The sequence below is a fragment of the Salvia miltiorrhiza genome, chromosome 5, assembly GCF_028751815.1.
Source record: "Salvia miltiorrhiza cultivar Shanhuang (shh) chromosome 5, IMPLAD_Smil_shh, whole genome shotgun sequence".
In the NCBI taxonomy this organism is placed as follows: domain Eukaryota; kingdom Viridiplantae; phylum Streptophyta; class Magnoliopsida; order Lamiales; family Lamiaceae; genus Salvia; species Salvia miltiorrhiza.
Window position 1 is genome coordinate 10654519 of NC_080391.1, and position 20390 is coordinate 10674908.

The window sequence follows — 20390 nt, forward strand, 5'->3', positions numbered from 1 at the left end:
TCTATCATCTCATTTACATGAAAATTGGCATGCGAGAATGAAATGAAAAATGAGGAGACAAATGTCAAAATGGCTACGATTATGGAAGTATATGATGTGTCTGTGTGCTATGTTAAGTGTTCGAGTAATGCAGGCTTAGCATCCAAATAAGTGCAAACTATTTATTCAGATTAGTAAAATTAGTAGTTGTCGATAAATATAATTCAATAAATATTATATTAGTTAACTTTCAATGGAAGAGACAAAATTGTCTTTACATTTGAATCACAACTCTTTTTCTTTTTCCTCCTCAATTTTTATAATCACCTTTTTCTCTCTTCTTCGATCATTCTCTGGCGAAGGCGTTCATATTATCAAGTGTTTTTTTGTTAAAAGTTTTCTTCTCTCCTTATTTACTTTTTCGATCATCTTTATATACTTTTTCGGTCATCTTTTTCATATATCTTTTGGGAGACTTCGGTGCTTCGCCTTCTTTTTTGATTTAGGGTTCCAAATATACTTTTTCAATCATATTTGGTGTTTAACTAGTCGACTTTGTATTTCTTCATAAAAAAACTTATTTTCCTGATCTAGTCGTGATATTTCGTTCAGTCATACAAAAGAGAATTATTTGTACCAAGCGTGTCAAAACTCTACGTGCATGACTCGTACCAAGTGTTACGCGCCAATTCTTGGGACAACTGGTACGAATGGACCAATTCGTATCATTCGTCCCAAGAGATCCCTCCATTTCTTGGGACAAATTATACGAAATAACATCATTTGTACAGGTCGTTCCAAGTGTTGCGCGCTACCTTTGGAAACGAATGCTGAACCCCATTCATATCAGTCGTCCCAAGTGTTGCACGATATCTCCTGGGACGAATGGTCGAAAGAACCCCATTCGTACCAGTTGTTTCAAGTATTGCCCGGCGTGCTCACGTAAAAAAAATATCACCAAAAACTTCAAAGCCACGTTTAAGGCCTTAAACAATCTCTTTTGACTCTAAGCCCCTAATTATGATATCTTCATCTTCGAAAGAGTTTTTCGTGGTCACCTGAATCACCTCAATCGGTTATCAAATTGATCACTCTCTTAACTCTTTAAACTTCACTTTTCCAATAGACCATTATCTAGACAAAGATCGATTTGGTTACGGGCCAAATTTTCGATTAATCGTAACCGTAAATGTCTGAAATCAATAATCGCGAACCAAATCGGTTAATCAAAATTAATCGGTTTGTACTCAAAAAATACATTTGTGCTGTCAAGAGAAGGATTTGATGTGACCTAATTCATGGTATGAAAGTTGATGTACTTAATAAACAACCTGATACTAAATGAAAATGAATTTGTTATAAATGGATTGACTAACAGAATCACTACTTTGTCTAGTTGGATTAAGTGAAAGTGCTCATATACATAAGTCAATGATTTGCAGCTCTATAGGCTTAACATTCCAAGGACAAAATTAAATATTTTAAGCGGTCGAGTTTTTCTGTGGAAACCAGAGACAAGCAATAATATACCTGGCTCTCAATGGGAAGTTGACTCGTTAAAAGCCGTAAATAGTAAGCTGATTTTTCATGACTTGTGATTAAATGCCTTCACCATTTTTATCAAACTGGGGTCTCTAGCACGCCCAAATATCTATACGAGTACCCGTTTCAAACATTCATTTCAATGCAAATTTACCATTTCAATCTATCTGAAGCAAAAACAGTAAGACTAATGTAATTTGTATAGAAGCCAAAGAAGTATGACCTTAAGGTGTATGATAAAATGCCACAATTGGAATTGTAGAGAAGCACTGCAAATTAGTTTTAAAATAAAATAAAATACTTTTATTAAAATAATTCGATTAATCGATTTTAACTGACCAATTATCGGTTAAACCGATTAATCGAATTTCAACATATTCTATTATCAATAACCGAACTGAAACCGTAAATTATGGTTATATATTGACCGATTAACCAAAAATTTTGTTCGGTTACGCCTATAATCGAATAACCGAATCCGTTTTACCACCTCTAATCATAGTAGTGGTTCTAACATACCGCTATTTGTTTCACGGTCTTCTTGAATAGATCTTTGAAAATACTTACTTTTCATCAAAAGAATCTTAATTCCTATTGTCATCATGGATACTAACTCTCATGGGTCTCTTCCAATGTACTCAATTGAGAATAATGAGTTTTGAAAAATCAGAATCCAAAATCAACTTTCAACGTATCACAACACGATGTGGAGAGTCATTGAGACTGGCCCCATCATTATTAAATAACACATGTTGTTGTCACTGCATGTGGAACTCCCACCAATGAATATGTTGAGAAAAAAACAGAGGAATTCACCTATGAGGAAATGAAAATACACAACCTTGACAACCATGGCAAGAGTATCGTTATGAATACACTCAATGATGCTCATGCTCTAAAACTTTATAAATGTAAAATTGCACATGAAATGTGGAACATGTTATAGAACATGAGATTGAATCTAAAGAGATTAAAGACAACAAGTTGACCATGCTTGTCAAAAGTTTGATAACTTCAAGATAAAGAAATGAGAATCTTTGAGCTCATTGGAAAACTGCTTCAACATGATCACCAATGAAATCAAAATCCTCAAGAAAGACAAATACACTAAATGAGAATTGAATCTCAAAGTTCTCTACCTGGTCTTTACTTGCAGCTAACTACAATGTGAGATACTTAATGTATGATTTCAATATGCGTACTACTGATCAATTGTTTTCAGCTCTTAAAGAAAATGAATATGATATCAAGCGAACAAATAAATAAATGTCCAAAGATATTGAATCAGACGATGACGTTTCTACTCCATCAACTTCCAAATGAGATGCTCTGAAAGCTGAGTCAAGATCAAAAGGCATAAAACAAAAACAACTCTCCAAAGCTAAAGAGCAAATGCGAAGTGACAAAAGAATACTTGTTGAAGCAATTCAACCTAATGGCAAACCGTTTTAACAAGATGGACTCACGTTTCTCAGAGTACAAGAATTTCTACATAGAAAATTGTGAAAGAAACATAGATCATTTGGTCAAAATGAACAATGATCGAACTAAGATAAACCCAACCGATCAGAATCTTCCATCAAATATGAAGAATGCTTTGAGTGAGCTAGGAAAGAAAGGCCACTACAAAGTTGATTGCCCTAATATCAGCAAGACACTCAAAGCAAGACGTGACAAGAAGTATGATGAACGTCGAACCATAGTTGCTGAAGAAAAAACTGTTGAAAGTTCAACAAACTCAAGTAGTGACGAATCCTCAGTTAGTGAAAGTCGATGCTTGATGGCAAATAATGAATGCTACAAATGGGATAATTGCATGATGGGTTTTGACAATGACCTCGATTAAATTAAGGTAATATCTCGATACTCTACAAAATCCTTACACACATATATAAGTCATATCCAAGCAATGCTTTAATCTAAGTAAGGGAAACCTCATTAAATCTTGAGAAAATGATCATGCTTGATTACAAATGCATACTGAAAATTCATGAGTTAACTCAACTAGAGAATGATCAGATGAATGAGAGACTTCAACTAGTTGAGAATGACCAATTTTAATCAGCTTAACATTGTTAAGATCCTTATCATAGAGCTCACTGCTATAAAGGAAATGTCCATGATACATGACCAATTGATTTAAACACTTCAAAATGACCAAATCCATAAAGTTAATGGAATTCACCTACTGAAAAGCTAACTCTTTGAGTTTGCTATCAAGTAATACTAATATTAAAGAAAAAGAAGGATTCATTCAGTCAAAGATCAATGCTTTAAACAAAGCATCTCAAAAGCTTGATGCCATACAAGCTGCATAGAGAAACCCGTTAACTCTGATAGCATAAAATGTGATTCTTAAAAAAATGGTGCTTTTACAAGCACACATGAAACTGTATTTGTAAAGTCACTTAGAAGCTTAAATCTCCAGTGCACATAAAAATGATATAAGGCCAACTGACAAGCCTAAGGGTACTGAGGTTAAAATACTCAGATAAACTGATTCAATTAGAGAACTCCAGGTTGCTCAGATGAGATATAATCGACATAAGGAACCTCTACTGAGGACTCCAAAGAATAAAGTATCTAAAGCCAATAACATACCTAAGCATGTTCCAGTCTATACAAGACATCCTTACGTCACTAAAGTTTCATTTAGACGACCACCAAAGCACACTGACACACAACACAAACATAAGTCGATATTAAACTCCAAATACACCTTTCCAAGTCCAAGGCAAAGCATCAACAACCTAAGACAATTTACAATAATTTAAATGGAAGACAAATTCGTCCACATCACTAAGTCTGAGTAATAAGAACAATTTAGTTTTCAAATGGAACGACTAATCTGTCAGGATCCACTTTCATATGAGTACCTAAAGTATAGTTTTCACATGATGCTTTTATGCAGCAAAGAAAATAGAGGGAAGTCACCTGCAAAACACTGCTGATATTTTTTAAAAATAACTTCAAAGTCCATGCTATTTTTTTAAAAAAACTTTTTAAAGTTCAGGAGATTTTTACAAATGACTTCAAAGTTTGATCCATTTTTAAAAATGACTTCAAAGTTTAGGGAATTTCGTATTTTTAAAAATTCGGGTCATTTTTATAAATAATTTCAAAGTTAAGACTATTCTTTTGTATTTTTTAAAGTTCAGACTATTTTTTATAAATGACTCCAAATTTCGGATCATAAACTATAATTAACTCTATTAAGTCAAGTAAGCCCAATCAAACGGATTTTATTTAAAAGGAAGGAAAATTCAATCTCTAAGGTGAGATCATATGTTATGTTTATCCGAAATAGCAATACAAAATAATTACTCCCTTCGTCCCAACGAAGATGAGGCGTACTCTTTTTAGGGTCGTCCCAACGAAGATAAGACGTTTCATTTTTTTTTGGGGCAAAAATTAGGTAATTGATGAGTTCGAGAAGAATCGAGCCCAAGAACAATCATGAAATTGGAGAGCTTCAAGAGGAAGAAATAGTTTATACTTTTGTGTATGTGTGTGTGTGTGTGTTTTTTTTTTTTTTTTTTTTTGAATGAAGGATAATGAATGAATTTACATTTGAATATTTCTCTCTATTTTTAGGCTATTACAACCAGAGGCATAATAGCAAATTCAATTTTGAGTACGGGGAGGACATTTTCGCCTTTTACTCTTTGGCATCTTCCATGTGGGCCGATAATCAAACTTTCTTCCGTTTCTGCAACTGCAAAAAAGACTAAAGGGACTATCTGTAAAACAGTTACAACAATCACTCCTAGGTGTACCATTTTTCTCAATCAAAAAGATCTTTTTATCTTTCTCCATATATCTGGCTTCTCTCTTTCTTCATAATTGTCGTAGCTCTGCTAAGATTATATTATTTAACTCTGATGCACCTGGATTTGTAGTTGCTTCAGATCTGCCAAGTTGGGGTTTTAAACTTGTGACACTATTAAAAGAATGCAGATATAACAATATATTTATAGTCATAAACGAGCTTATATATTTGGGCCTTATATGGACTTTTAAACCATCTTATTTGGATTTTCCATAGAAAAGAGAATCCCTAATTCCATCCTCATCTGCAATTTGAATTCCTAATAAACAAAACTAATTACATCCATTATTTTTTCTTAATTAATCTAAATAGCTCAATTAGTCCATTTATCCAATTTTGAAAAAATATCCCTCATCCGCCGCTCTACCGATTCTTCGTCGTTCCACTGTCTCTTACATTTTTTTATCCCTCTCTCTCTACCATATCTCAATTCCCTGCTTGCAAAGTGAGGTGAAACCCTCCATGAGCAAGGAGAGAAGATGGGTTTGAGCACGAAAAGTTCAGAATCGAGACTTCAGATTAAAATTCTAGACGACAAAGAAAGTCGAGGCGGCGGTGGTGATTTCTACCAAAGATGTGGCGACGAGACGACGACAGAAGAAAAAAGATATCGATGATAATAGTGAAATGGAGAGAGAGAGAGAGAAAGAGCTAAAAATACCATTAATTATAAAAAGCAAATCATTAGTTATCTATATAATATATAAAAGAAGAGTTTTTTCCCTCCATTTTTTTTCCTCTTTTTCTTTCTCTCTTCTCCCATCAATTTTTTCACTAATTTTTTCTTTTTATTTTTATTTTCTAATTATTTTCTAAACGTCATCAAATTTGATCCATGAACAAAAATAATCAATATGTATCTTAATTTTAATATAGAATAAAAATCATCAAAAATGAATTTAAAATGAATAAGTTATGAAAAAATAAAATATTTTACTTTCTCACACTTCATTAAAAATTTACAAGTTTTTATTTATGTTTATGGATGAAAATATTTATTATGATGAATAATTTATATAATAATATGCATAATCCAAATTTTCATTATCGAATAATTTTTAAATTTATTTAATAACTATAATTATCATTGCACTTTGTATAAATTGAAAATTTATAGTTTTAAATTCAAGATTTTATTGAATAATTGATGTGTTTATTATATTTTATTTTTAAAACATATGTTGTATTTGTTTATATTTCGATTATTATTATTATTATTTTTATTTATTTAAACTTATCATTTAATTTCGATGTCCATCGTGCATCGCACGAATAGGTGTATACTAGACTACTAGTACACTTTGTTGGAATAAATAGCTTATTTAATGCCATAATTACTTTGTAATTAATGGAATTAAAAAGTATTTTTAGAATCTACATGTTGAGTAGATTAATTTGGTATATGTACTTGTTCAAATCTATAAAGAATTGAATAAGTAATTAATGCCCAAAGATAGCCACTATTCGGATCACATGTTTGCCCAAACAGTGCACGTGACGGCGGTTAAGGACCGAAGAGACACGATGGTTCGGATCACCTGTTTGCCCAAACCTACGTGGCAGCGGTTAAGGACCGAATAGGCACGCTGATTTGAACCACCTGTTTGCCCAAACAGTACACCCCTTCGGACTGAAGAGACACATCTCTTCGAACCAGAAGGGTGCACCTCTTCGGACTGAAGAGTCACGTCCGTTCAAGGAAATCCCTGGAACACTATAAATAGGGCCCTCCAGAATGAGATTAAACACACTAACGAATTCAGATAATCAACTTGTCATATTAGTTTAGTTTACATACTCAGTCCCGAGTATCAAGCCGTTCGACCGGATAGCGATCTTCTAGTGCTAAGGACTCGTCTATCATTCCTAAACCGTCGTATCTTAGGGGCAATTACTGTAGATCCGCAAGCACGAAACGAAAGTAATTTTGCCTTACGGAGAGAGATTTAATCTCGCCTCGATTCTGCATCTTTTTTCATTTATCGTAATTTATTTTCTACACTTCCAAATTAACACACTTAAAACATTAATTCTTTAAATTTCGTGTTTAAAAAAAGCCCCATCTTATTTAGAATGGAGGGAGTACCATAATACAACTAGCTGCTATTATTTTTTGGGTAACGTCATATATGAGATTGTGATGGAGGTTATATTTACAAGTTGAAAGTCTGCGTGATTTCTCATCTTTCGGGTATTTGGTTAAAAAAATAAAAAAATAAAATAATAATAATAATAATAATAATAATAATAATAATAATAATAATAATAATAATAATAATAATAATAATAATAATAATAAAGTGGCTGCCATCATTTCAAGTTGTCAACCGAGTTACAAATCAAAAGTGCAAACGCTTGTTTTGCACCATATTACGCACCCACGTGAACACTGAACAGGGAGCCCTTTTTACCTTCCGAGCACCCAAGCAAACCTCCCATCACAATTTGACACCTACCTCGTTACACCAAATCTTCCAATATTCTAACCAGATATGTACAAGTCATATGAATGCCTAATTGTTCTATACACGTATGTAAAGTGATATTGATTAGTGCGTAATTGTTGGAGTTAAGAATATAATTAATTGTAATTTATGGCTCAAACTTTGGAGTTATTTATAAATATGGCCCGAACTTTAAAAAATAGCCTAAACTTTGAAATCATTTACAAAAATGACCTAAACTTTAAAAAATACAAAAATAGCCTGAACTTTGAAATCATTTGTAAAAATGACCTGAACTTTGGAGTCATTTATAAAAATGACATTAACTTTAAAAAATACAAAAAAATGGCATGAACTTTGAAGTCATTTGTAAAAACGGCACAAACTTTATTAATACAAAAAATGACTCAATTTATATCAAATGTATAAAAATGACATGAGTTTACACTTTCGACTCGTGGAAAGTCCGACATTGACGTGAAAATTATATGAAAATTATAAATTCACATCATAAGAATATTAATCTCGTACAAATAGTTTTTTTCTCGTAAAATATTATTGAAAACACGAATTTTTTAAACTTCGAGTACATAAGAGTTAAATTACGCACAGACAGAGAATTTTCACATACTTTTCAAGTCATTTTAGATTTTGTATGAAAGATCGAGCCATTTTAGTTTTTTTAAAATTCAGGTCATTTTTACAAATCTTCATAATTCAAATTATTTTTTGTATTTTTTTTAAGTTCAGACCATTTTTACAAATTTTCAAAATTCAAATTATTTTTGTATTTTTTTTAAAATTTGTGTTATTTTTACAAATGACTTTAAAATTTGGCTATTTATACAAATTACTTCAAAGTTCATGTCATTTATAGTATTGTTTAAAGTTCATGTCATTTTTACAAATGATTTAAAGTTCAAGCCATTTTTACAAATGACTACAAAGTTCATGCCATTTTTCTGTATTTTTAAAGTTCAGGTCATTTTTACAAATGAATTCAAAGTTCAGGCTATTTTTTTGTATTTTTTAAAGTTTCTTATAAATGGCTCAACAGTTTGGGCCATAAACTACATTTAACCCTTAAGAATATATTCCATTCGTCTCATTACAAATGTCTCATTACTTTTGAGCACAAAGATTAAAAAACATGTAAAAAGTTAATAAAATAAGTTGGTGAAAATTATTTAAATATTAAATTTAAAGAGAGAATATATTGCAAAAAAAAGAATCAGATATTTATAATGGGACATCCCATTATAAAAGTGGGACATTTATAATGGATAATGGGACGACGGAAGTAGTATTCACTGGTCAATTTTTATTTTATGCTATTTTTATTTTACACAAATACTCCTATGCAACTGGTTTTCAGAATGACAATACTTTATTCGGAAAATGACATTTGAACATTTTCGAATGACATCACTTCAATATACAAATGATATTTAAAGATCTTCAAATGTCATTTGTATATTAAAGTAGTGTGATTCAGAAAGCGATTGCACATGAGAGCGCCTCTTTATTTTATAGTAGTACAAAATTGTGACTAGTTATAAATGTGATTTTAAAAGAAACGGTGTTCCCAATTTCCCATTACCATAAATCAAACTTACCTACCTCCATCTCTCTCTAGGTTTCCGTACCAATATTTCCATTCTCCAAGTTTAGATTCTTTCATCAATTTTGCTTCTTTTCTCATTTTCTCCAATTTTATTTTTATTTTCCTTACCGACTTCCATCAATTATTACTTTAAATTTTAAAAAAATCGGTTCCAATCATTTGTTTGCTGCGTGATTTCATCTCTATTTGGAGGATAACATAGAAAAACACAGATATCCTATTCACAATCTCGATTTCTGTTTGATTTCAAAGTGAACCGGTGCACAAAATGTTGTATTTTTCTACCAACTTCCATCCAAATTTATCTCGAAAGGTATGCCTCGTTTTCTTCATTGCTTACGCTATTAATTCGAATCTGTGTTTCAATTCGTTTGGATTGTTTATTGTTGGATTTCTCTGTATTCGCACACTCTCGATTTTGTTGTATGAATCGGTGAGTGTAGCTTTTGGATCAATGTACGTTGAAATCAATGCCTATTATCTTTCAATCCAACTTCCCCATCTTTTTTTTCCACATCAATCATAAGGAAAAATAATTGGTTCTGCTGGTACAATGCTTATCTTTGATTAAGCAGTTTGCTATTTGCCGCTCTTCTTGTTTTAGCGTTCAGGTTGATCAAACATGAAATTAGTAGGGTTTTACTTTCTCGGTTTAATTGTTCTGTTTGATGAAGAGTTAATTGAAGGATTATAAGTAAATAAATATCAATCCAGAGATGTCCAACCGTATAAGTTTAATGTGATTCAGTTTACTGTTTTTGCAACTTATTCCAATTAGCAGCAGTAAGTTTCAGTATGTGTGGGATTTTAGAGGACACTGTGGCAATATTTTGGTTTTTTCTGCATTCTCCATCATAGATGTAAACCGAGACTACCCGATGGAGTTAAGCCATCCACCTAATTATTGCAATTTCTGAACTAAAATTCTCAAATGGCATGCTGTAGATCCTCTCTATGATTGAAGCAAATGATTCTTTAGTGCTGAAGTTTGCATGCTGTAGATCTCTCTATGATCAAAGCATCTTCTGAGCTGAAGTCTATTATCTGCTGTTTGACCAGTGGCTCACCTTCTCATTTATGTTCTTCTTACACGTAAGTTTAAATCGTAGCCCTTGCTTCATGATAAGTTTGGTTTGTAAAGGGTGGTGTTTGGTGTCAATATACAAGTTCTGTTGTAGAATGTGATTAGTTAAGATTGTTTACGTTCTCTAGAATTGTCTAATTCCGTGAACAATGCAAAACCATGCAAAAAGCATGGCCTTATTCTACTACTCTCATGCCATGGATTTAATTTAGTTTCTGGTTTCTGTCACAAAGTCTATTTGGATGATCTATGATGATCTATTTGTCATTTAGCGTGAGGTTTTGTCCTAAATAATATATAAGTGTAAGATGCTAATCATGTTTTCCAAAAAATTTAATATACTAGTATTCAAAATGATTGAGCAGACCAGATATCGACTATCAATTATGCTGTTTTGCGGAAAGCTGCGTATCAATTATGCTGTTTTGTGTAATTGTGTAATTTGTATCTTTATTGCATCTTGTGATGTAACAAAGTTAGAGAACAAAGAATAAGCTACAGGATCCTCAAAAGTGGATTAGAAAGATATATTTAAACAACAACCAGACGATCTTAACATTATTGAGAGATGTATAGAAAAGCTTCAGATGATCTTAACATTATCGAAAGATGTATAGAAAAGCTTCAGAGTATGTTCATATGTCTGAACACAATACACCTGTAGTAACAAAAAGAGATTTGGGAAGAGAGCAACCTCCTCAAGGAAAACTGAAAATCCAGTAAATGTGAAGTCCTTGTAAGATTGTATATTTTGAAATTGTAAATAAATTGAAAATCAGGACAACACTGATGATTTCCTGAGCAGTCAATCTACGATTACATTTAATATCATTTCTATGCCTACTAGTAAAGCTAATAATTCCATTTATTGACTGAATTTCTGAGCAATATTGGTCGTCTTCAACTGTTTGTTAGCCTTGCGCTTGTACCCTTTATTTACTATTGAATTTTTTGATTAATATTGTTCCATTCAAGAAATGGATACTTACCATCCAAGTTCATCCTTGTACATGGTAGAACCGTAGAACTGTGAAGAAACATTAAGGTTGTCTCGTTCAATTCTCTTCAACAAATGTAGAACTCAACGTTCAAATGCCAGCTGGCTGTTTTGGGAAATGGACCAATCAAATCCTGAATTAAAATAAAAGACACTGTATTGCGATGTCGATCTTTTCTTCTTATGAGAAATTCTAACTGGACTCTCTGATTCTGGTGCCCTCCTTTCTAGGACAAAGCAGATTTTCGTGTTGTATATTGCTAGTATTTAGTTGGTTTTTTCCCCTATACTCGGTATAAAAATATTCACTTAGTTGATATACAGGTATGGAGTGTTATGATTTCAGGAGAAGATGTTGCAGTTCTTAGACAGGCTGAAACATTTGCTTTCCGCTATTGTAAGTTGTTGTGACTGTGAGATATACAAGCAACCAAGGGGCCTAGAAAGTCCTGAAGCTCTAGCGAGGGAAACAGTGTGTATGTCATCTTAATTTTTGAATTTTATCAATTTCTTCAAGTGCAAGTCAGCATCATCTTCTGTATTGTTTCATATTCTATTCGAATGGAGATGGTATCCATGTGAATGCCAGCGAAACTAGTGCAAGATGCTTTGAGATTTTTTTGGTTTATGTAATTAAATATGGTTGCATCTTCCATGTTTTAGCTGGCTTTATCTGGAAAGTACGTGCATGGACTAAACATGTTCATGGAAATCGAAAATGATTGCATAGTTGATGTGGGGATAAAATCGCATATGAAACACATATTAGATTCCATTCAATTATAGAGTATACCAATAAGAGTATTGGAATTGGCAATATCAAAACTCACAAAAGAGTATAGAATTGGGCGAAAAATTTACAGGTAAAATGAGTTCTACAGTTAGAATCAGGGCCCATCTACCTCCTTTAATATGCCTCAGTGGCAGGGCTTTTTACGAACTCATTGGAAGATCGTGTGGTTTTCACATCTCATACTATAGGGTGACAACTTGTGATATCTCCATGTAGATTGCTTGATCATAGTTGAAGTAGAAGAATAGTGTTGTTGCATGAAAATGGATGGCCTGCACTTTGTTGGGTGTCATTCAGTCCTTGTCAATGACATAAGATCTTTTTGATTGTAATGGTCTGTCATAACTATGATCCATTTGTCTCCTGTACTTCCGGGAACCATATCTAATAATGAGCACCCAACCTCTCTCTTACATCGTTAGATTCTTCAAATCTTAGGAAAGAAAGAAAAATCGAAATGAAAACATCCATGGTTGGTTGACTGTCTGGTTTTCCTAACCCATTTCAGAGATCATTCCATAATTAAATAACAGTTTGTAAGCTGGTTAGGCCATATGTTGTTGGTCCACCTGGAATCACTATTAACAACATCATTTTCCGTTTGTTTGCTAATATTGAACAACTTCGACTTTCAAATATTCTTGTGTTCTCCATACCCCATTTATGTACTGCTAATCTAATTCCATGTTGAACTATAGTGAACAAAAATAGTTTTTTAGTGGGAATTTATAATGTTCTATTGGCTTTATAAGCAAGCAAGTAAATGAAAATTAGGAAAATACTTTGCCATCTAATCAATGGCCTTTTTACAATTTGCCACCTAAACTTACTCTTTTTACTATTTCCACACTTTGTAACTGAGTTGTGGATTCAAGAGAGCATATAAATTTCAGCCTAGTATAAGTTAGTATCAAAATTTCAAGTGACATTCTCCTACTCCAGCTGTATGATCACCTAAGAACATAACCCTTTTCCCTTTGGTCTTTTCACTACTCAAATGCAGTCAGCGTTAGCGAAATCAAAGCTTTGTATGAATTGTTTAAAAAGATCAGTAGTGCTGTAATCGACGACGGCCTGATTAACAAGGTAATAAATGCTAGCTGTTCTTTTGTTCTATACAGGTTTTGTCATGAACTTATACTATTGTGGATTCTAACTTGGTATCTCTGCCTCTTCTATACGGTCACTTCCAGGAAGAGTTCCAGCTTGCACTATTTAAAACAAATAAAAAGGAGAGCCTATTTGCTGACAGGGTTAGTTTTCATGCGCAAAAAACTGCAACTTCCTTTAACATGTCAGAGAGGGTTAGTTTCACGAGCCAAATACTTTAAATAGCTTAAGTTTTATCCTAGCAGCTGATGCATATTTTACTTAAACTCGTCTGCAACTCAAGTTTTTTCCTTAAAGAGTTACATTCAGCTGATGTACATTTTCACTTAAGTTTTATACATGTTGAGTGGCTGTCTAAATTATTTTTTTATAATTGAGCATCTTTTGTTTTTCTCTGTCTTTGGCATTGTTGCTAGCATCATTGTACAATCACTATTGTTGTTGTCATTGTTTGATTCTTATAAATTGTTTATTTCCTAGGTATTCGACTTGTTTGATACAAAGCACAATGGAATATTAGATTTTGAAGAGTTTGCACTTGCTCTATCAGTTTTCCATCTGAATGCTCCTATTGATGACGAGATTGAATGTAAGTTTCACATTTTCATGGTTGGGTTTATGAAAGTCGTCATTTATGTATAGTGTTCTTTATGCCAGATTTGTTTTAGTAATGTACATATTGATATTGTATATCAATTATGAATCTTCCAAAAGCCTCTACCACTTGTGAATTTTCTTCCAGTTGGTGATGTCAAACTTTCAATGTTACAGTTTCCTTTCAATGTCAGTCTCTGCTCACTCTCGAGTTTTGATTACGTGAACAATGGATTCTAGTTACTGCTTAGAAATAGGAATAAATGATCGAATCTTCATTTAAGGCCTTATGGTATGCCAATTTCCATATTTTTCTCTTTATGCTTTTCGGTGGGATTTGAAAAAAATTATTACCTTCTGATGACCGACTAACCGTGTTGATGCACCAGTCGAAATATTGAAGTTTGAGTAGTGATATCTTTATGGGTGTTTGACATTCTTTAACTGGCATTCTAGTTTCTATGTGGATATTTCTTTATCGTTCTGACTAGGAAAGATTGAGTTTTTGAGATATTTTCTTTCGTTTCAGAGGTTTTCTTGCGGAATTATTGAGACATTGACGCGACATATTATTGATATTTATAATTTTAGAGGCTGCTTTAATGACTTATTGAACTGTTTATGGTTTCAGGGTTTGTTTTGGTGCAACCATCAATTTTTGTTGGAGGTTTCTAGAACCAATTGAATTAGATAGTCTTATTCATACTAGAATTTGTCTATTGTGATTAATCATCAATGGTATCTCTACAGTCTAAGAGTGTTTGGATGAAAAGGCAGCAATGCCCATGTGGTGATTGGAAATGTTTTGTAACATATGAGGGAAACACCGATGAGGGAAGTGTTGTATCTCAATTAATCAAGAATGATTTGGGACCAACTGAAACTATGGTTGCCCCATACGTTGGGATGGTGTTTAAGAGTGATGATGAAGCATTTGAGTATTACGGGAGTTTTGCTAGAAAAAATGGGTTTTCGATCAGGAAAGAGAGGTCTCGGTTGAGTCCTCAATTGGGTGTTTACAAGAGGGATTTTGTTTGCTACAGGTCAGGCTTTGCGCCTCCTAGGAAGAAACAAGCGGGAGAGCATCAAAGGGAAAGAAAATCTGTTAGGTGTGGTTGTGATGCAAAAATGTACTTGTCAAAAGAGGTTGTAGATGGAGATTCTCAGTGGTTTGTTGTGCAATTCAGTAATGTGCATAATCACGAGCTTTTAGAGGATGATCAAGTTCGACTGCTCCCAGCTTACCGCAAAATTCACGAGGCAGATCAAGAACGAATTCTTCTTCTTTCAAAAGCTGGTTTTCCAATCAACCGAATTGTCAAGGTACTGGAGCTGGAAAAGGGGATTCAGGGCGGACAGCTGTCATTTCTGGAAAGAGATGTCAGAAATTTCATCCAAAACCGCAAGAAAGCTGTACAAGAGAATGATGCTTTATTAACTGAGAAAAGAGAAAATGACACAATGGATCTTCTTGAGGCCTGCAGGGCAAATAAAGAGGCAGATCCATTTTTTGTCTATGATGTTGCTGTTGATGAAAATGATAAAGTTGAGAATGTTGCTTGGTCTTTTGGTGATTCTATTCATGCCTACAACATGTTTGGTGATGTTGTTTACTTTGACTCAACATTTAGTTCAATGGTGTATGGTATGCTTTTTGGAGCATGGCTTGGCATTGACAACCATGGAAAAGTTCTCTTCTTTGGTTGTGCCTTGATGCAGGACGAGACCCCCCAGTCATTTGCTTGGTCTTTACAGGTTTCTGCTGAAATTCTTTGGCTTTTCATTTTTATTGTATATGCAAATGATTAGTGTGCTGATCTTGTTAAATGCTGACTCAGGCTTTCCTCCGGTTTATGAAAGGAAGATATCCGCAAACAATTATAACTGATATTGATACTGGTCTCAGAGAAGCCATCAGAAGTGAAATGCCAAATACTAAGCATGTCATCTCCTTATATAATATCCTTCCCAGGATGTCCTGCTGGTTCTCTCTTCCACTTGGCCCAAGGTTCTCTCAATTTAAGTATGAATTTGAAGAGTTGTGTCATCTAGAAACTACTGATGAATTTGAATTCAGGTGGAATCAGATGGTTTCACACTTTGAACTCAATTCAGATAAGCACATAGTTTTACTTTTCTCTCTCCGCATGTGTTGGGCTTTACCTTACATTAGGGGTTGCTTTCTTGCTCGAATGGATTCTTCATCATACTGGAAATCCCTAGATGTGATTTTGAAAGAAGTAATTAAGACACAGACCTGTTTGCGGGGCTTATTGGAACATGTACGTTATCAGTCTAGGACAAAATAACAATTCAGTATTCATTTTGGGCAGTTTTAAGCATATTTCGGCCGTGTATTCTGTGGTATGTTTTAACTTGATACTGGTTTTGACTTTGTAGACAGGATTATCATCGAATTATAGAATGAAGTCACACGACCAGACACAGTATATGCATCTCAAAACATGCTTACCCATTGAAGAACATGCACGTAATGTTCTTACCCCTTTCGCATTTGACCATACACAACATGAAATGGTGTTATCCTTGCAGTATGCTGCATCTGAAATGGCTAATGGTTCATATCTTGTACACCATTTCAAGAAGGTTGACGGAGAGCGTCTTGTGATATGGATACCAGAAGATGAACAAATTCACTGCTCGTGCAAGGAATTCGAGTCCACTGGAATTTTGTGCAGGCATGCACTTCGTGTGCTGTTATTTAAGAACTATTTTCAACTTCCAAGCAAATACCTTTTGAATCGATGGCGCCAAGAAAGCTCACTATTCTGTTACAGTGGAGAAAGTAACATAAAAATGAAGGATGAGTGGTATCAAGAATTCCATTCTCTCACCGGGACTTTGTTCTCTGAAGCAATGCTGACAAAAGAGAGATCTGATTTTGTTCATAGAGAACTTACAAAAGAGCTTACAAGACTTACGAGTCAAGTGAGAGATATGCCTGCTGGGGATGAAGGAGTTACAGATGTCACTCTGTCCCCCACCAATGCATTGTGATGACTCTTATCTAGTACAGTGTAGCTGTTGTAAGCATCAGTGAGTATTTTGTGAAAACATCTTCTACCATGATGGCTGTGGTTGTCCGACAACTGCAAGGACTTCTGAAAATATTATCAGAGAGAAATATGATTGGGATACTCAGAAAGGTGCCCTGATCCGTAATTGTCACTGTTGCATCGTGATTGAGTTTTGAAAGCAGTGACAACAAAAAGAACGCTGACCCAAATTTGCTTCTTTGCAGATATTGTGAGGTTAGTTTACTGAGGCAAGGAGAACTAAATTTAATACTTTGTTCTTTTGTAACTGTTTCTTTCCTGATAGAACTGCTTTGTCCTTTTACCCGTTTATTTATTATGTCTAAATCACCATGAGATCTTCTCCACTTGCTTCTTATTTAACTCAAAGAACCAGCATACCATTCTACTTGCCTCATATTTTCTTGTTTGTCCAATGCTGAGTTTTTCTTTACCCTGCAGATTCAAATTTCCCCCTTCTAAAAGTAGCGTCGAGAATCTGGTGTTTCTCGTGCCTATTTGTTGGGAAAGTTAGTGTAGATGGCACCAAACAGGTTTTCCTGGACACACTTCTTCAATGTATCTGAAAGGATGAATCTTCTTATGATTGCTTCTACTGCATTGTGGTCTTCTTAATCCACTTTCAATACTCTTAGGGGGAGTTTACTTTGGAGGATTAGCCTTGATAGATAAAAATAGTAAGGCTAATCCCTTGCTTACTTTGATGGGTTGAAACTTCGGGATATCCCAAAGTCCTTGATTATTTATATCATTCAAGCTAGTTTTGCTCGATTCTCATCCCATGGAAAGGGTGAGATTTGAAAAATCCTACTATTGAGGATAAAAATACTCAATCATGCAAAGTAATCGCACCCTTAGCATTTTATAGTAAGTAGTAACTATATTTTTGTCGATTTTATTTTCGTAATTTGTGTTACAGCAAAAGGATGATGTGGGATAGCAAGGAGGCTATTTATATGCATGAGTAACACAGGAATTGAATGATAAATAGGAAATGAATAAACCAGTCTTGTGATTGAATGTTTTCAGGAATTGGAAAGTCGATGAAGAATTGGTTCACTTTAATTAGAAATGACACTGGAAATTCAATAAAACTATACATACTACATATTCACCAAAACACATATTAAAAGGAAAAACTTTAAAAATAAAATAGTTGAAAAAATTTATATTTTTTTATTGATTATTTTTATCTGACAAATAATAATTAATATATATAATATTATGATTTTCGTAGTAATTTTATACTTTTTCAGTTTCAGAATTTTTTTTTCTTCTAAAAGCTGATACAATGAGGATAGGATAATAATGTCAAAAGTAGACATAGATTTTACTTCCTTTTTGTTTAGAATAACTTGACTTTGGGAGGGAGGGAATGTCTAGTCCCATCCTTCCGAGACCCGATTCCTATTGAAATGAGTTTTTTCCTAGAGTAAAATTTATCAATCAAATTGCATGTAATGAACCTCTGGACGCTGTCCCACTATGAATACCAATCATACCAAGGACATCAGTGCAGTTTAGGGAAAAGGAAAAAACAGCGCCAAACTTGAGGCAACTTAACAGGGTGAAATTGGGTTTTTTGATGTTTTCCTTTCTATCCGCCTTACTATATTATTTGAGTTAGTACCATTGATACCATCTCCAATTTAATGAGATAGAAAGGGTTGCTCTTAACTAGCCCATTTTGTTGATGCATAGATACCTTGAGATCTTTCATGATTCTTTCTTGTTTAATATGGCTAGCCAGGCATTCATTCTGAAGGATCGTTCACTAGGATTGACGGGAATAGCATAGGAAAGTAAAATTTGGTGGTTCTATAAGTTTTGTGGAAGGACTTCTGACCATGTTTACTACATACATGTATGGTTGTATAATCCTGCCATGAACTAGATGTTTCCTTTTCTACTGCAGGTACTTGTACCTTGATTCTTGTGGATGCTATCATCATCTTAGTTATTATTATCGATAAGGAAAGCCGGTTGTTTATCAGGCATTCTTTTTCTTGTGGTAGAATGTTGCCGACAACTCTAGAAGCACGTACTGAATTGGCTTCTCATTGGCAGCAAAGGTTTGTGGCTTATGATGCTCGAGCACTGATTGGGGGCAGTTTCTTGTTCACTATACATTTATTGAAGAGTTTAATGTGAAGTGGACAAGTGGAGAAGTAAGTTGTGCACCTGAATGTTGAATTATTGGCATTTCCTTTTCATCTATAAGTTGACTTCTAGATCATCATTACTGTAGCCCTGCACGATTAAGAGCTTCAAGTTGTATGATCCGGATCCATAGGTAATCTTGCTCTCACCATTTTGGACATTGGATGGTGGCTAGATTTTGCTTACTGGTGAACTATCAGAAATTTCAAGGTTTTGCATTTTCTTCATTTTGTTGAAGTCCATCATAATTGTTTGACGTCGTTGTTGTCATATTTCTCCGCGTGCAGATGCACAGTTGTGGTTTGTGGATCTCTCTTCCCGTGCCCCATCAATTTGGGAAACCTGTTTGTGAGATCGTCATTGCAAGTACTTTGCAGTATTGCGAGGCGGCTACTTTGAGTGATCGCCTTGATTTACAGTACATATGATTGATTATTGATCTTAACCATCTCAAAGTTGTTCTATCCATCAAACTATAAGCTGGATTAGCTTAAATTATTTTTGATATTTCTCTTATCACCCCAAGTAATAGATCTATTGTGTGTTCCAAATTCTTGGAATATGTGGTGATGTGGATTAGCTGGATTATTGCTTCTGACTTAATTTGGGAGGTCCCATATAGTTTTATGGTGGGATTGCCTAATTTAGGTCTCACCTTTGCTTTGTTTGATATATCTCCTTGTGTCACTACTATGTCTATTATTGGCAACCTAAAACCACAACAATTTTGAAGCGATTCGGATGATAGAGATGGGGCCGAGTGTCAATTTTGGCTCTAGCTTCTTGCTTTATAGGTTTACAAAAAGTGATGGCAGGCAGTAAGTATTAAGAAAACTAGTGTATTACCCGTCGAAATTCGACGGGTACATATTTTCTTGTAATTTATATATTTTATGTTATTTTTATAATAATTATATAAAATAATTTTTTATGTAAATTATTTATATAATTAATTAAATTAAATTAAATTAGTAATACATTTTAAATTATATTAATCTCAACAACTTTTAGTAATTAAATTATTAATTTTGTTGAGATCATAAAAATACCCATTAGTTTTCATATGAAATTTTATAGAAAGTTGACGCGTAAGAGAAAAAAAGAGTAGAAATACATATAAATTTGACATAGGTATGATGGAGGATTGATTTGTTGCATTTGTTGTTACAAGATTTTTT

At 33.8% G+C, this 20390-nt stretch overlaps 2 protein-coding genes and 1 long non-coding RNA gene across 29 annotated transcripts; all 3 read left to right on the plus strand.

Annotated features, from left to right (window-relative positions):
• The first annotated feature begins 9381 nt into the window (after positions 1-9381).
• On the plus strand, positions 9382-12161 carry LOC130985950 (uncharacterized). Its single transcript, XR_009089127.1, has 2 exons — positions 9382-9731; positions 11824-12161. It is a non-coding gene; the product is annotated as an uncharacterized LOC130985950 (long non-coding RNA).
• A 206-nt stretch (positions 12162-12367) lies between these two features.
• On the plus strand, positions 12368-14671 carry LOC131025508 (calcineurin B-like protein 2). The gene is made up of 5 exons (XM_057955302.1): positions 12368-12458; positions 13296-13378; positions 13486-13545; positions 13883-13991; positions 14628-14671. Exons 1-5 carry the CDS (start codon positions 12368-12370, stop codon positions 14669-14671), a joined length of 387 nt encoding a protein of 128 aa, XP_057811285.1.
• On the plus strand, positions 13883-19886 carry LOC130985948 (putative protein FAR1-RELATED SEQUENCE 10). Of its 27 annotated transcripts, none has more exons than XM_057909176.1 (9): positions 13883-13991; positions 14628-15751; positions 15835-16278; positions 16397-17268; positions 17494-17919; positions 18799-18967; positions 19068-19220; positions 19301-19400; positions 19500-19886. In XM_057909176.1, the coding sequence occupies exons 2-4, from the start codon at positions 14732-14734 to the stop codon at positions 17012-17014; spliced, it is 2082 nt and encodes a 693-aa protein (XP_057765159.1). In that variant the 5' UTR covers positions 13883-13991; positions 14628-14731; the 3' UTR covers positions 17015-17268; positions 17494-17919; positions 18799-18967; positions 19068-19220; positions 19301-19400; positions 19500-19886. The 27 variants fall into 27 exon arrangements, with proteins under 27 accessions (XP_057765159.1, XP_057765145.1, XP_057765143.1 ...); XM_057909162.1 differs by having other exon boundaries at positions 17494-17729; positions 19301-19422; XM_057909160.1 differs by having other exon boundaries at positions 17494-17729; positions 19301-19345.
• The last annotated feature ends 504 nt before the right edge of the window (positions 19887-20390 follow it).

Coding starts and splice junctions, on each gene's coding strand:
- LOC131025508 (XM_057955302.1), top strand. CDS start 12,368: ATGAGTTCTACAGTTAGAATCAGGGCCCATCTACCTCCTTTAATATGC. Junction 13,379..13,485: donor ACGACGGCCTGATTAACAAG/GTAATAAATGCT, acceptor GGTCACTTCCAG/GAAGAGTTCCAGCTTGCACT. Junction 13,992..14,627: donor TATTGATGACGAGATTGAAT/GTAAGTTTCACA, acceptor TTATGGTTTCAG/GGTTTGTTTTGGTGCAACCA.
- LOC130985948 (XM_057909164.1), top strand. CDS start 14,732: ATGGTATCTCTACAGTCTAAGAGTGTTTGGATGAAAAGGCAGCAATGC. Junction 15,752..15,834: donor CATTTGCTTGGTCTTTACAG/GTTTCTGCTGAA, acceptor ATGCTGACTCAG/GCTTTCCTCCGGTTTATGAA. Junction 16,279..16,396: donor TGCGGGGCTTATTGGAACAT/GTACGTTATCAG, acceptor TTGACTTTGTAG/ACAGGATTATCATCGAATTA.